A 17,603-nucleotide genomic window follows, 5' to 3' on the forward strand; every position below is an offset into this window, starting at 1 on the left:
CCCTGAATCTTCTCTCATTGGCATAAATACCATTGCTGTAGCCTTTAACGTGATCTTATGATTCCTGCTTTAATATTTCTAGAATATATTCCTTACATAGCAGAGTGTTATTTAAAATGTGACTCAGAAGGGGTGCCTGAGTGGCTCAGTGGGTTAAGCCTCTGCCTTCAGCTTGGATCATGATCTCAGGGCCCTGGGATCGAGCCCCACATCAGGCTCTCTGCTCAGCGGGGAGCCTGCTTCCCTCTCTCTTTCTCTGCCTGCCTCTCTGCCTACTTGTGATCTCTTTCTGTCAAGTAAATAAAATATTTTTTAAAAATAAAAATTAAAAAAATTAAAAGTGACTCAGATATCACCACTTTCTTTAAAGTGTGCCTATCGCTTATAAAACAAAATCAGCCTAGAAACCATATTTTTTTTTTAATTATTCCAGTGGGTTCATCCAGCACCATTTTCTATATTCCCCATTACTTAAATAGAAAATAGATCTATACAGTTCCCACCTAAGGTTCTTTGTAACTCTTCTTCTTTGAGCCTGCAAAACTCTTCAACATGGTCTTGGAATGTTGCCTCCACAGTGCACCTTTCCTGGACACTTGATCCTTTTTGCTAATCTTCACTCCATGTCCCCCCCCCCCACCAAGGGCTTAATGCCAGTTGCAATTGCTTGTATTTGAACTTGAGTACTTCTTTTCAATTTGACAAGGCTGCCTTATTCAACATGTATCCCCAGAACCTGGATTCTTATCTGATACATAGGAGGGGCTCAATAATTTGTTGGCAAGTGAATTAATAAATTAAGACACAATGAGTCATTTTAACAATGATGAAGCAACATTATAAAAACAGAGAGCGAGAAAAATTCCTGTAAACTCTTAAGACAAGGAAGAATCTCAAATGTAGACTAGATTCTTTCAGACACATTCATCAAAGGATAAAAGAGAAGAAAGCAGAGTGGTAAGTAGCTTAGTATGTGCATGTGTGTGCGTGTGTGTGTGTGTGTGTGTGTATGTGTGTGTGTGTATAATGCAGACAAGGTTATTTCTCTTTGTTTACATAGGCAGCACTTCCAAAAGAACTGAAAATAATTGCATGGAAAGAATGATAACATAGGAGAGTCACCAAAAATCCAAAATATGCTAAAAACAAATATGGTGACTTCAGCCAAGCTAAGACAACTGAAATAATTTAAAGCAAATTTTCCTTTTATTTTTTTTTTCTTGTCCATTCAGTATCCAGTGCTTTTCCACTCAATGTCTACTGCTTTCTTACTGATTAGTTGATGGTAAAACACACACACACATATAAACATATATATTTAATTCAAGTATCTTTTGTAAAAGTTTTGTATAATAAATACATAAATACTTATAGAAACTTCTTATACAAAAATATTAAGGAATTTTAATTTATTTTGCATTTTCCTTAAAAGGGATTTTGAATGAAAGACTCACCTAGGTATATTAGAAGCAACATCAGACTAAGAGTCAAGGAATTTATATTCTAGGCTTAAGAATCTGCTAGAAGCATTGAGCAAGTCACTTTATTTCTCTGGGTCTCAGTTTCTTTTTATTGAAACTGAAGTGGAAGACAGGGAGAATGCTTTCTAGCTCTGTAATGGGCTGCCATTATCGCTTAATGTTTGCTGAATGCAGAATGCCCTACATTATGTTCCATAAACAAACCAAAATACTGATTTATTATATTCACAGTGTACTAGGAAAATACCTGTACACTTTACTATAAATGGTTACAAAGTTCTGCTAAATGCATAGTTCTCCATTAACAAAGCTGCACAGACCAACGTATTTGGAAACTCTGAAACTCAAAGAAAAAAAAAAGAAGAAGAAAGAAAAGGAAGAAAATCCCAGTATCATCAACTTGAAAACCTTCAAAGGTCTCTTAAAGTGCATTATTCTTGCTCAAATTCCACCATGAATTAATAGAAGAATCTGGGTATTTCATTATTAATATTTTTTAAAATGTCTAATTGGCTTTTCATAACTAGGAGGTAGCCAAATATAAAATACTTCTGAAAGAAAATGAAAGGCAGAAATATTCATCAGATGGTCAAGGGCATATAACCAGAGCCTCAAACTACTCAAAACAGGCTGATTGGTCCTAGATACAATTCAGAGCATTGACCTCTCAGGAAGCTGAATTACAAAATAATTGTTATATAATTGCAATAAATCTGGTTTCCAGCTAGGTTCTCATCCTATCTGGCACACACCAAAATAATTTATACCCCCCAGCCCCAGGGATACTAATAAGAATCTTTAAAGAAGTAAATCTGGAATTGTAAAATTTCATTGCACATATTTAAGAGGATATATTGGATATAATTGAAACAAGCTCTTTTTCAAAGGGTTAAATAAGTGAGTTTAGTAAGAAGTGGTATTTTACTCTATACAAAGGAGACTTTTAGATATATTATTTAGGAAATTTCGGTTTCTGTCAAGAATAACATTTAAGAATCCTCATAACAAAAAAGCTATAGATATAGTTTTTTTTAAATTTTTTTTAAAGATTTTATTTATTTATTTTATATAGAGAAATCACAAGTAGACAAAGAGGTAGGCAGAGAGAGAGAGAGACAGGGAAGCAGGCTCCCTGCTGAGCAAAGAGCCCGATGCGGGACTCGATCCCAGGACCCTGAGATCATGACCTGAGCCAAAGGCAGCGGCTTTACCATCCAAGGTACTGGATCCCAGTGAGTAAGTGTGTTTGTAACACCTGTATCCTGGATCATTCACAGAGCTAATTAAGGGTGAAATAGACTATGTAGGGGTCTCTCTTAGTCTTTCTCACCTGTGTGGAACTGCATGAATAACTGTACGAATTTTAGAGTAATCATGTCATACTCACAAACATCTGGAGGTAAGAGTATCTGTTCTCACATTTTGAATTTGTTCTTGAGGAGACTTCCAGGGTGAGGACCAAAATTTTTCTTTCTAATTTTTCTGTTTTGACAACCGTCACTTTTAAAACCATGCAAGAATTCATTTTCACATTCATTCAACTTAAAGAAAATTTTAAACAAACTAAATATTCATAGCCGACTCAAAGTCCTCTTTCCTAAGTGAATATAAAAGAAATATTCCAATCTTTTCTGAAAAATGTTACATTATTTCTGTTCTCTTGAATGTGCAGAGATGGTATGTATAAAGTTTGATACTTCTTTGAGGACTAAGAGATGGAAATTATCTAAACAGTCTAATTAAATATAATGATCTTTTTTAAAATGAATACTATGGGTGTAAAGGAATCTAAATATTTTCAATAAATATTTTTAATTTTAAAAAATGACAGAAGTATGAATGTATCCAATGGTAGGGAGAAGTTACAGGGTAGAAGAGAGGTATGCCCAGTCTGAAGACAAATAAATTCAATTATTTATAAACACGATACAAGTAATATATTGTTAAAGTAAAGAATTACACTGCCCGAAACACCAAGTAGTCATCAGTTTTATCTTCTAAGCTTAAAGAAAATCACTCATTTCTTGGTCAAAGGAGCTGGCAATAGCCAGTAAGTGATACCAACTTGCTTGAACAACAATAAAATGTCTCTATTAGAGGTATCCCCAGAAAACCTAAGAAAACTGGGGTCATACTTTTAGCTTGTACTCTGCACTAGCCAAAGAAAAATACTGAAGGGCATGTGATTATATTCATGCCTGCTGGTCTTCTTCCCAGATCTATCCATAAAAAGAAGAAACGTGTCTCAAGAAAAAGAAGCTGAAAGCTTCAGATTAAAATCTGTGACAAAAAGAACCATTGTTTTGATCTCACCTTGAAAAAACTACCTTTGAATCATCTCATGGTTTCCTTGGTATCCCTGCCTTGAACTGGATTTTGTAAATTTGGCCCTACTAACACTTTCAGCTAGGTCACTTTGTTGTTGTGGTAAGGAGCTCTCTTGACCATTGGGAGTGCCATGACACACTCCCCACCTCCAGCGCTAACTACCAACAGTGTCTCCAGAGTTGCCAATTAACTCTGATGGCAAAATACCCGGGTCTGGGAACCATGGGTCTAAAGAAACAGTACTGTGTACACAGCAACTGTGTAAGTGTGTAGTTCCTGTGACTTCATTGGCCAATCAGTATTGTTACCCTATTGATATCATTCACTATGAGGATACCAACATATACATACTGTCAAAGCCATATCTTAAAAAACAAACAAACAAGCAAATACTCCACGATTATAGCCAACATGTAAAGCCAGATGGCCAGTCAGAACTTCCTAATAACATTTCTGTAGTTCAATTTTTTTCTGAGTTTTTTATGTAAATTCCAATTAGTTAACATACAGTGTAATATTTTCACTGTTTTATCTATAGTTTCAGGTATAGAATTTAGTGATTCATCTTATATACAATACCGAGGGCTCATCAAAAATGCCTTCCTTGTCTTTATTTCAAATTTTAAGACATGAAGTTGTGGGTGACTCTATCTAATAGGTATTTCTTGGTACTATAGAAATTTTTTTCCATAGGGCATTGATTTCCTTAAACATGAATCAGAAAATAAGTTCCTTGATATCCTGATGGTAAAATAGAGTTGGATCTATTCCCTCCACCCCCACATACCCAGTAGCAGAACAAATTAAAAAATAAACAAATAAAAATATAATGATGGCATGCAAGGCAACAGATGCTATCTCTAGGTCTAAGTCAATAAATACTCTGTAGTTCTAATCAAACTTACTATCTTGGAATGTCCTATAAAAAGATAGCTAGGCCCCCAAAATGTGTAGCTAACATTTTCCCTGGAATTATTCTACTGCCAAATATGAATCTCTTCCCTCTGTTTTGGGCTATATTTATAGCATGTTTTTAAAAGCTTGCAAGATATTCAGAATCAAAAAGACATGAGACTCTTATCCATCAGTCACCCATTTCCATATAAGTGCATTAGACACCCCTTTTCCAATTCCTTTCTTATTTCCAAAAGTGATTTGATAGAACTGTTTATGGCTGCTGGTGTTTTCTGCTAGGACCACTGGTGATATCCAATTTACTGACAGTAAAAGGAGTACATACAACTATTACTTATGAAACATTTCCTCATTATGTCACTGTGAATGAGGTTTCGTTTGAAATAGTTCTGGCTTTAAGAGATAACATTTTCAAACACTTAAAAATGATTAAGAGCAGTTTTGGGGCTAAAGCACTTCTTTTGCATAACTCTTCTTCAAAAAGTTATATACCCTTTAATTTCCTCCTTCATTAGAAATCCACCTATCTGGAATCCAAAAGAAGCCTTAGGACAATTATTTCAGGAAAATGATTTACTTCTGTTTTAGTTTTGACAGCCATGTCCAACATTACTGTTTCTCATAGAGTCTGCTAAACATGATTACATAGCTAAAATTACCCACTATTCATATTTAAAATGTTTTTAAAAGGGGAAATGACAATGTGGTGTTATCTTATTTTTTAAAATAAACTGTCGCATCTTAGAAAAATATGTCCTATCAAATAATAGGCTATTATGGTATCACATTTCTATCAATAATTTGTTTATTTTCTTAATTGACTTGGCACTTTTATTACAAAGCTTTCATAGTGATCTTAGTCAATTAATTATGATTCTAATTAAAATACTGATAATTGCTCAATGAAAAACCTGAAGTACGAATAAAATTCTTATGCTCCAGTAAAAGATTTTTACTTACAGAATGGCCTTCAAGAGAAAATAAATCCAAACTTTAGCCTAGCATGAGCTTTGAAAACACAACTACGTTTAATAATTCTGTCTTGGAGTGGGGAGGAAATTATTAAATGAGTTCTCCTGAAGAGATGTGGAATCATGGTATTTGCATTTTTCATTTTTTACAGTTTTGAGTTAACTGGTTGCAAATATATGCCACACTCCAATCCCTTATCCGTGCACTGCACCCGCCCCACCCCCCGCCACTGAATTCTGACACCGCTAGGACTTATAGATTGCTTAATTATCTGTGTTGTGAGATAAATGTCTTTAGGGAACCTATGAATCTTAAAAGATCAGTAAATTAGAATATTTGCTAAATATGACTCTGTGGTAATTAAGAGTCATTGCCTACATAGAAGAGAGTAGAAACAGACCTCAAAAGGATTTAAAAAGATTAAGCACACATGCACAAAGATAAAATGGTATTAATCAGCACATGGAGAAACTACAATGAGGTGAGCTGGGGCTGGTGTGAGGGACCAACGAAAGAACTGGGATCATGGAGTAAAGCCACAAGATTTTATCTGTTTTTGTTTATTTTTTGATGTATCATAGAGGCTAAAAAGTAAGGACCAAATGTTGAAAAAAAAATACATAATCTGTGACCACAGCGAAGACCTCGTTCACCTGAATAAAAGGAATGATCAGTAAGGATTAATCTCATAACTGAATAATCATATACTGAGTGTCTACCCCTAACTTAAATGCTTGGCCATTGAAGGACCATACTCCACCTCAAAAATGATACTTTATGATTAAAAATAAAAGAAATGGATTTAGTTTATTCCCCCAAACTATTTTTATTGAAAATCAATCATACTGACTTTAATCAGCAAATCTTGAGCGTATCTTCTCCTCATTACCAATCCCTGCTCTCTGCCTTCTGTCCTTCCGCTGAGGGCTTTTTTTCCCGTTGATTTCACCATACTGTGATGATTCCTTAGCTTTTTCTCTAGTACCCTGAGGACCATCCAATTAAGATATAACAGACTCTGCTCTACACTATTTATTAAACTTTTTCATTAGGGTTAGTATTATTTGCCCCAAGGAAATCCATATTTTTAGAAAGCGAGCAATATGGCTTCTATACTCTCGGCATTTTATGAGGGCTATAAAGGGTTGCATTCAGAGTAGCTGTTTCTCTAATATCTGTGAATTAACCAATTAGTTTAAAAACAAAAATGCCCTTATCTTGTTCGATGTTGCTTTAATTACTAAAATACATTAACTGTTTGGTTTAATTTAGCCTAACAGATGTGTAACTATATAAGCACTTCCTGATTTCAATTACTATATTTTCTTAATATGTAAAAACACTAAACAACAGAAGTTTCCAGTCCATCTCTTCCACCTGGCCATCCTATAAAAAACATGAAGTCTACATGACTCTTCCAAATGTACAAGTAGAGATAAGTATAAAAAAAAAAAAAAGGTCGGGGCGCCTGGGTGGCTCAGTGGGTTAAACTGCTGCCTTCGGCTCAGGTCATGATCTCAGGGTCCTGGGATCGAGTCCCGCATCGGGCTCTCTGCTCAGCAGGGAGCCTGCTTCCTCCTCTCTCTCTCTGCCTGCCTCTCTGCCTACTTGTAATCTCTCTCTGTCAAATAAATAAATAAAATCTTAAAAAAAAAAAAAAAAAGGAGCTGATGATTCGCTCACGATTTAATTTGCATGGAAAATCCTCTGAGGCCTTGAAGAATGTTTTCTCTGTATCCTATGAAGTCATTTAATAGGCAATGTACTGAACCTTTGGTTATATAAAACTGTCAGCGAATAACTGCACACTATTTTTCAGTGATGTTTGATAGCTAAATTTTGAATATCTGCAAAAGTTAATTCATTAACACTCACTCTGTAGGCAATCATAGGTAGATCCAACTTTAACAAGACTGAGTTTACAAGAAAGACACAATTCATATTCTTTTGTAAGAGCACAATAAATGCCTTTCTTTTAACACTGTCAGGTTAACCAGTGGTTCTGAAGAAGTCAAACGGAAATGATAGAAGCCTAAATCATAATACACATCAACCCAGCAGAAAGCCAGTTTTAGAAAGTCTGCCTTCTGCTTGATCCAGAAAACTACAACAAAATTAGAAGTCAGAGAAAATGAAAAGTGAAGTGGGAGTGGGAGAAAAGGTTGTGATAACCTGTGTTAGATTTGTTTTTTTAAATCTTGACATTCATGTGAGTGATCTTACATAGGAAATATTGGAAGAAATATTCTCGGGAAATTTTATTCTTGGAAACATTTACTCTTTGACTAAAAAGGGGAGATACGAAGATAAATGGGGAGAAATGAAGCAGATGGTCACATGGGCATTTCCTTTTAATAGATGTACTGATTCTCATGATATGCCAAGCTCTAACTTTTTATCTGAAATGTTTTGCAGGTGCTGGAGCTAAAGAAGGATAAAGTTATGTGCACCTTGAGAGCATTCTAAACAATACTGAGATGCATAAAGTAATTAATTTTTCATTACTTACAAAAGTTGTGTTTTCCAATAATAATGTGGTGGCATTTGTTTCTATATTCAGCTTAATGACATGTCCATTCTCGCTTTTATACACCACATCTGTATCTGCAACAAAAAAGATATTAACAATTGACAAACACATTGACTAGGTAATATAATAAACTGTAGAGGAGAAAATGTACATAATAAGCAGACACTTTAGAACAATCACTGTTACCCTTTAATAACCTGAGCAAATTTTTGTGCTTGGCTCACATTAATCTTCTTTAACGATCAGGAAGCCTGGCTAAGCACATGGTCTATTGTGCGGTGAAAACAGGGTTAGTGAAAGAGGCCATACAGGTTTCTGGCTTAACAACTGAAAATTAATTAAAATATGGAAAATGTGCTGCCTATTCTGAGACGGAAACAAGGGAGGAAGAAGCGCCTCTAGGTTCCAAGGCACTGTTACTGATTCATGATCCCGTTAAACTGACAAGGGCTGCCAGTTCACCTGGACTCCACACAATTTTAAGCTACTCCTACAGGACCACCCTCATGTAGACATTTCCCGCCTCCCGTTTTATCATCCCTCGATTCCTCCCCACCCTTTCTCATTAGGTTTGGGAATTTTGTCCCGGACAGTTTTATCTGGCTTATGTGACCACAGATCAAAATCTTTGACTGTTAGCATGCCACTGTATCATCTTTGCCAACTTTAGGAAAACAACTTTGTCTTCGTTTTGTTTATTTTTTGATGTCTTCATTTTACATAATTGCATGGTTTCTGGACAGTTGTTACTTTTATATATATTTTAGTTCCATTCAGCCACATTTGTCAGTAAATTAAATCATTTTAAGAATACCTCACGGATGCCTGGGTAGCTCAGTTGGTCAAGTATCTGACTTCAACTCAGGTCATGATCTCAGGGTCCCAGGATCTAGCCCTGCATAAGGTTCCCTGTTCAGCAGGGGAGCCTGCTTCTCTCCCTCCCTGTGCTCCTCCCCCATTCATGCTCACTCTGTCTCTTTCTCTCAAATAAATAAATAAAATCTTTTAAAAGAAGAAGAAGAATTCCTCACACTTAAAGTATCAACATAAGGGAAAACTCCCAGAGAGGATACTCAGGAGTTAAATATAAATATATATTCATTTTCACAGCATCTAACTTAGAGAAAATTATCAACAAGTTAAATATTCATAGTAGATTCAATGTTCTTTTTCCTAAATGAATATAAAAGAAATATCCCAATCTTTGCTGAAAGCATGCTACCTTATTTCTACTCCCCTGAATGTGCATAGGTGGTATGTGTAAAATTTGATACTTCTTTGAGGACTGAGAGTTGGAAACCATCTAAATAATCTAATTAAATATAATTATCCTTTTCAAAATGAATAATATGGGTATAAAAGGATCTAAATATTTTCAGGCTGGATAATAACAAAATGAAAGAAATATGAATGCATCCAGTGATAGGGAGTAGCAACCGTTTTTGGCCCAAAGAGAGGTATGCCCAGTCTGAAGACAAATAAATTCAATTATTTATTAACAATGATATAAATAATGTAATGCCAATGTAATAATGCCAATGTAAAGAATTACAGTGGCTGGAACACTAGGTAGTCATCAGTTTTTATCTGCTAACTTAAAAAAAAAATCACTCGCTTCATCAAAGGAGTTGATCAATATATAATATATATTACATAATACATATATGTATATTACACATATATGTATGTATATGTATAATTCCATACATATAACATGTAACAAACAATATATTATATATTGGACATACATGTATGTGTATATGTTCGTGTGTTAAAGGGAAGATCCCCAAATAAAAGTGGACTTGACATTTTTTTTAAATGATATTATTCTTTCCAGTTTTACTCAATTCCAAACTTTTACACGATATTGCACCTTGCTAATGCTCTGCCTATTCTTAGAAGAAAGGTGATTTTTATTGATTTGACAGAGAGAGAAAGAGCAAAAGAGGGAACACAAGCAGGGGGAGCTGGGAGAGGAAGAAGTAGGCCTCCTGCTGAGCAGGGAGTCCAATGAGAGGCTTGATCCCCATCCTGAGCTGAAGGCAGACACTTAACGACTGAGCCACACAGGTGCCCCAGAAGAAAGACAATATTAAAATGGTTTGGGTCCACTAAGATACAATTTCTCAGAACCAAATGTCTTCACTTGCGTAATAGTGAATAAGTACTGCATGGTGGGTTATGAAGATTTTATGGAAATGTCTGACACTTCACAAAAAACAAGATTTTCTGAAGTGTTCTCTAGTTATTTCAATATTACAAAAAGCTATCCCTAGAAATTATATGAAGAGAAGTGATCGATACTAGTGAAAATTATTTGTTTTTCTTTTTTCATTCCTCTTTCATTTAAGAAGACTGGGCATCTAATATGACTCTCCTGTTGAAGTTAAGGATGGCACAGGAAGCCAGTAGTTTTTGAGCTCAATGGGGACAATGACATGTTGGATCAGGAAAAACAAAAGGTGTTTTAAGAAAGGAGAAAAAGAGACAAGGGAAGAATTTCAGGTTACCATCTGAAGCAGACTGTTTGGACAGAAAGATAGTCGTATGTGATATTTAAAATAAGGCCTTGTATTACCTTCTGAACTTTCATCAGCTATAAATAAACTGGGTTCTACTATCATTAATTTTACCTGTTGTCTATTCTAGTGATGTAGAACAGCTCCACATAAACAATAAATATTTACTTCAATTTATATACCTTTCCTCTCCTTTCTTTTCTATCCTGCATTTATGATCATAGCTCAACAGCAACACTGGTCACTTGTGTTATTCATTTGGTTTTGCCAACTAATTCTGGTCTTCTGTCTTCCTGCTCTCAATTAATGCTCCTTGAACAGAGAGTCCAACCTCAATCAACACTTCTGTTATTTTTCTTGATATTCTCAATTCTGGACCACGTCGTGATATTGATGGAAACTTCCATCATTGATTAGCAAGAAGAGCCAAAGAGCATGTCTTAACAAGTCATCCTTATAATATTTTCACTATAAATTAAGATATAAAGGGCTTTCCCCCTTCTACTGCACAGTGAAAATAAATAAAGCTAAAGGCCATCAATGAGTGGTTCTTTGCCTAGAGGACAAGCATGGTGCAAAATTCTAACCAGGGATTGGGGATGGGCACCTAGCTGGCTCAATCAAAGGGTTAAAGCCTCTGACTTCGGCTCAGGTCATGATCTCAGGGTCCTGAGACAGAGCCCCGCATTGGGCCCTCTGCTCAGCAGGGAGTCTAACCACCCCCCCCCACTCTCTGCCTGCCTCTCTGCCACCTTGTGATCCCTGTCTGTCAAAAAAATAAATAAACCATAAAAAAAAAAAAAACAAATTCTAAACAGGGATGAAGTCTGTGAGCTTAGGGAAGATGACCTCAGAGAGCATCTGTAGTATGAATCATGGTTCATCTTCAATGGAAGGGATGGTAACCTTTGGCCCCCCAGTCTCACAGCAAGAGAAAATCCTAAGTCAGTGAGGATTGTATCAGATGTAGAAAAAGGAAAACTATTTTTTTTTCCCCTTAGAACCAAAGTAAAAGGAAGTGAAGCTTGTTTGAGAAGATAAAAACTAAATTTAATATTTTAAAAGAACATTTTGCTGAATAATTATTTAGACTTGGAAAAATCTATTCAGATTTGATACTTATAAGTACCTTTAGATCTGCACACTTTCAAATTTTCCTATTAGACTATGTTGAATTAGAAGGAGAAACTTTTTTCAAATCAAGTGTAATTCCCTAGTTTAAAATTTAATACAGATTTCTGCTTGAATTATTTTAAAAGCCTCTAATATCTGCCTTTATTAATTCTGTTTAATTTTTTTTCCTGGTCTTTAAAATGTGGTCTTCTGGGTCTCATATTTATCTTACTTTACTGTTTGATTTATACTCACTAGTGGAAACTCCCATTTCGATACTCCTGTTATTACATTAATAAATTGCTTTCTGGAACTACACTTCAAAATTGTCATGTCATATTTTGCTTAATATTAGGTAATGAAATATGAGTGAACAACAGCAATGAGTAAAGTGCATTAACACAGGAAGATTAAGTTAGGTGTTACTTGAAATATTCTTAAAATACAGTATTATGCATGTCTACACAGTGCTTTGATTAAATAATCTTTCTTCCTTTTCAGCTCATTGGAAGTTAAGAGTCAATTATCCCGAACACATATTTGATTCAGTCAGTTTTTTAAAATGAGAAGGTGTGACAAGAATCACCATCTAGCCTCTCAACCCTGAGCTCCGAGATATATTTTTAGTGTCTGTCTCCTTAGATGATCATTATTACTGTCATTTCTGTCTATCCCCTTTTCCTTAATGTGTCTAAAGAAAGGAAAAACACAGAAGTATATTTTAGGTTAAGATCATTCAGGTAAATGTAACCCTTTATTTTCTATCTCTTCCATACAAAGCAGGTAGTAAAGAACTTCACAGAACAGTTCAGTTTTTGCTAATGAAATCGAGAACGAAGGCCTCTATGTCCACCCCATATGTCCAGGACTAAGAACATAGATGATTATTTTGAGTTACTACAAGTTCTTGCCCACGAAAATAAGTGTAAAAGTATCCAAACAATTTTTTTCAGGAACTAAATGAAAACTAATTTATCTGAATAAGAAGCTCTTGAGATGGAGCAAATTTCTTATTTATCAAACACCTGTTTATTTAATACTAACCTCAAGATGCTTGTGTCTCTGTCCACCAATCCTAAGCTACTACATCATGAAATATGCCCAAATCTAAGCTGGTTCTCACATTAAAAGACCTGTCTTAACCACTCAGACCCAGATTCCCTAGCCCTACACTTACGTCCCCACATCCAACCAACCAGAACCAAAAGGTAATAAGCTCAACTCTGGTTAATAGGTTATACTTAAGGTTAACTAACAGCAGGTAAAATTCACCTTCCATGCACATCAGTGTAATTGATGAAGTTTTAGAATGTAAGTGAGGTTCCGTGGGGTGAGTTCCAGAGCCGATGACCAAGAAAGAATTCTTGAGACATCTTTGGTGCAAAATGGTGGTTTATTAAATCACAGGGACAGGACCTGTGGGCAGGAAGAGCTGCTGCCCCAGGGTTGTGACAGGTGGCAGGTATGTACCATGGAATTGGGGGGAGGTAAGGAAAAGGGAGGTTTCAGTAGAACTTTCATATGCTAAACAGGACCTACAAAGATACCAGACCAGAGGCCTTGCCATTGCCAAGGTCTTTTTGCCCTATAGCAAGGTATTAACATGAAGATGGGTGGGAGATCCCTAAAGAATGTCACATATGTCCCACCCAGGAGTGGGGGTGAGGGAAGGTTGGAAGGTGTCAGCTTTTGCTTTGTCCTCAGCCAGCCTTCTGTTCCCACATCATAATGGTACTTTGTTTTCCTGCTGATACTATGATTGATAATCTAAGTATGCATTTAATTTTGACATGATAATTTGGTTTGAATACTTCCAAAACAAAATCTATCATCTATCTGCAAAGAGAGTTTTCAAGGATTGGCAGAAAAAGCATAGCAAATCAGTTATTTGGGAAATATTAATTCAACTATGGCCTTTATTTTTTTTAATCTGTTTTTTATATCTAAAATAAAAACTCCATAGCATCCAATATATTTTTAATTCCCAAACAATAAACTGAAAAAAAAAAAAGTAAAAACAGTTAAGTAAAATAACAAAGTGATTATCACAGGAAAAAACCTTAAATACTTTTTGAAAGAATTCATTAAATATCAAGTTAAGATTTAATCACTAGTGAACTATAACAAGGGCAAGTCTGGAATAGTGAGCTAATTATCTTTGAAACACAGCAGGCCCCTCATTCACTTCTGCTGAAACACTGCTCACAACTATGCAAAACTAACCTCACATTTTAAAGAGCCCTAAGCTCTGCGTATTTATCTGTGAAAAGCAAGGACATCAGAAATGGCATTACTGTCCTGTCCACCTCAAAATATCACCCTATACATCTTTTTTCTCCAGACTTCTAGAATGAGGCAATCTTTCTCCTTTACAAAGCAAAAAGCTGTTTTGTAGCCAAATTGTTATTCTCTGAACTCTTAAATTTTGTTTCTGGTTTGATTTCTGGTACTTCTTGCCAGTTACTTGTGCTTTTCAGAGTCTATATGTTTACTTTCTGTATTAATAATAATAATATAATGAGATGCTGACGCTGATGGTAATACCTCCATTCAGGTCTTTTGCTCTCCCCCAGGTTTTTTGTTTCCTTTCAGAGTAAGCCTCAATAAACCTTCTACCCAAGATTTCCATGCCCATCTGTGTGTCTTAATGCTCTTCACCATATTGATGAGGGAGCAGGAGGCTGGCTGAGGACAGAGCAAAACCTGGTACCTTGCACCCCCTCTCCACCCGCTCCCCTCCGTAATATGTGTAGCATTCCTCAGGCACCCCTGACTGCCATAAAACGATAAATAGTTAACTTGCAGAGATCACAATCCTGCAGAACAGGAATCTCCCTTGCTCTACAGATGTCCTAGAGATCTAAACAGGGAGGTTACCTTATCAATAGCACAAATTTCCAGAGGCAAATAACTCTCAGTTCCTGAAGCCCTAATGTCTCCCTCCCCACCATAAACTGGAGGAGGCTGAGCTAGAAGGGAATGTAAATAATAGCAGGATCATAACACCCCACCAAGAATCTCCCAACTATCTTAATGTTAATGGCTAACCTAAAGATGACATTGATCAAGCCACAAGGGCAAGGCCTCCTCCTGGCACCTTGAAGGCCCTCTTTAACATATGAAAACTCCATTGAAACCTCCCTTCCCCTCCCCTTCCCCCAACTGCAAGGTATATAACCTGCCATCCCTCACATCCAGGAGCAGCAGCTCTTCCTGCCCACGGGTCCTATCCCTGTGCTTTAATAAACCACCATTTTGCACCAAAGATGTCTCAAGAATTCTTTCTTGGTCATCGGCTCCGGACCTCAGCCCACTGAACCTCACCTAGGTTCTAGAACTTCATCAGTATCACCCTGAAGTGAGCTGCTGTCCTGACTCTGCTAAACTTGAAAACTTCCAACCTTTACCACAGACCTGCAGCAGCCAAGTCCAATGTGCTCTTCCTCCAAGCTCACTCCCTACCTTGCTAGATGAGCCGTTGTGTGATAATGATGATGAACACAAGGATTTCAAAATCGACTTTCTTGACTCTGAACCATTGCTTTGTTCTAGAATTACTTCCTCAAAAATGTCTGTACGTCCTAACCTGCTCCTTGCCCACTGGAAACATCCTTCCAAGCTCAACTCTGAGCTTTATTTACTTCCTTTTTAATTTCTATTGTCTGAGTCATCCTTTCGACTCATACCTTCCTGATGAAGTTCGAGAACCTAGGTGAGGTTCCGTGGGCTGAGGTCTGGAGCCAATGACCAAGAAAGAATTCTTGAGACATCTTTGGTGCAAAACGGTGGTTTATTAAAGCACAGGGACAGGACCCGTGGGGAGAAAGAGCTGCTGCCCTGGGTTGTGAGGGATGGCAGGTTATGTACCCTGTGGTTGGAGGAAGGTGAGGGAAAAGGGGGGTTTCAATAGAGCTTTCATATGCTAAAGAGGGCCTACAAGGTGCCTGGATACCAGAGGTCTTGTGGCTTGTTCATTGTTGTCTTTTGGCAAGCCATTAACATCATGATAGTTGGGAGATTCCTGGTGGAATGTCACAATCCTGTTATCAAGGGTCTTTATTAGTGAGAGTAAGGTATAAAAGAAACTTAACCTTATTTACCTTTCTTTCTACCTCAGCCTTTTTCAGTTTTATGGAGGGGAGGAGGGTGTTAGGGCTTGAGGAACTGAGTTATTTGCCTCTGGAAATTGTGCTATTGTTAAGATAGCTTCTTTGTTGTAAATCTCTAGGACATTTGTAAAGCAAAGGAGACTCCTGTTTTGCAGGATTGTGATCTCTGCAAGTTAACTCTTTGTTTCTCATTTATTGCAGTCAGGGGTGCCTGAGGACTGTCACATATATTACCCAGGGGAGGGGAGCGGGTGGAGAGGGGGTGCAAGGTGCCATCTTTTGCTTTGTCCTCAGTCAAACTCCTGCTCCTTCATCACCTTCCTATATTGATTCTTAAAACTTTTAACTCAGGTTCTGACCCCACCAGATGCTAGTTTTGTATTTTCAGTTCTATGCTAGATCATACAGATGTCTTGCAGGTATGTAAAAGTCAGTAGGCTAAAACTACTCTCCTTATATTCATGGCTATACCCTCCCTAAAAGTCCATAATATATTATCTCTTCACCTCCTATATTAATATTGTTCTTTACATTTCACTGGGAAGATTGTTGTAGTTCTCTACATGCTCTGTAAGCCTCCAGTTTATTCCAATCACACAGCCTAACACATTCTAAACAACAAAGTGTTTTTGTCATATGTACCAGAAAGACTCACGGCTTGCTACTAATAAAGTGTAAAATGAAAGACTGGCACTCAGGTTGCTCACTACCTTTCGACATATATTCCCACGGTCATTATCACCTGATGCCCTATAAAATAGTCCAGATCACCTATTACTTACAATGGTTCACATTTACAATCACTCTCACTCTATTTTGTTTAAGATACCCACTACCCAGTTCCTGCCCCAATTCTATGTCTTTTTCCAAGTACCATTAAGTACCCAACACTTCTAAGGTCCTCGCTCAATCTCTTTTCTGAACTTGTATGTTAGTCATTTAATATTTAATCATACACTTCATTAAAAAATTACTATCTATTTTTATTTAGTTTCGATATGTCGTGTTGGGTCTTCAAGTACTTTATAAACCCAAGGAAAGGCCTATTTCATGTTGAGACCTGGAACTATTCCCACCCACACATCTTACTATCTATATTAACATGAGTTTACCATTCAACTGTCTGCACTAATATGACTCTAATATTTCAGGAAATTCTTGCCAGGAAGATGAGGTTGTAAATAACTTCATCTCCCCAACTCCCCTACAGAACTTTCTGATCACTCACTTACTTGAAAAATAGACTATTCAACTAGTGCCCACTAAAGTAAATATCTTTCTCACAACAATACATACCTCCACCAAATGAATGTTACTATCTCCCAAACTCTCACCTCCTTGAATTCATCAGTCTTAAACTCTTAACACTAACTCACCCAGTTCCAATTGACACTGCTAATGAGAGACCTGTCAAACTAGATACCCAAAACATCATACACACTCTCCTTGGTTCCTTCCTTTCCATATGCTGATTACTGCTCTGTCAAGACCTTCATCTCCTAGACCATTGTGAGCAACAGCCTCAGTTGTTACTTTGATGTATTTCTTGGGAGGGTTGGGGGTGGAACCAGCATTCAGCTCTTTGAAACTTCTATATTCTATAATATGTATATGTATAACACGTATAGTATATATC

At 36.6% G+C, this 17,603-nt stretch overlaps 1 protein-coding gene across 2 annotated transcripts in view; it reads right to left on the reverse strand.

The window, feature by feature from the left end:
• DPP10 (dipeptidyl peptidase like 10) overlaps nucleotides 1-17,603 on the reverse strand; it is a 1,364,876-nt gene that overhangs the window by 333,411 nt on the left and 1,013,862 nt on the right. For both annotated transcript variants that reach the window (XM_004773359.3, NM_001310171.1), the window contains 1 exon segment: nucleotides 8,206-8,300. In XM_004773359.3, the coding sequence (XP_004773416.2) occupies nucleotides 8,206-8,300 (95 nt within the window).

This window comes from Mustela putorius, unplaced genomic scaffold, assembly GCF_011764305.1.
Source record: "Mustela putorius furo isolate JIRA1106 unplaced genomic scaffold, ASM1176430v1.1 tig00003867_pilon_pilon_pilon, whole genome shotgun sequence".
Lineage (NCBI taxonomy): Eukaryota > Metazoa > Chordata > Mammalia > Carnivora > Mustelidae > Mustela > Mustela putorius.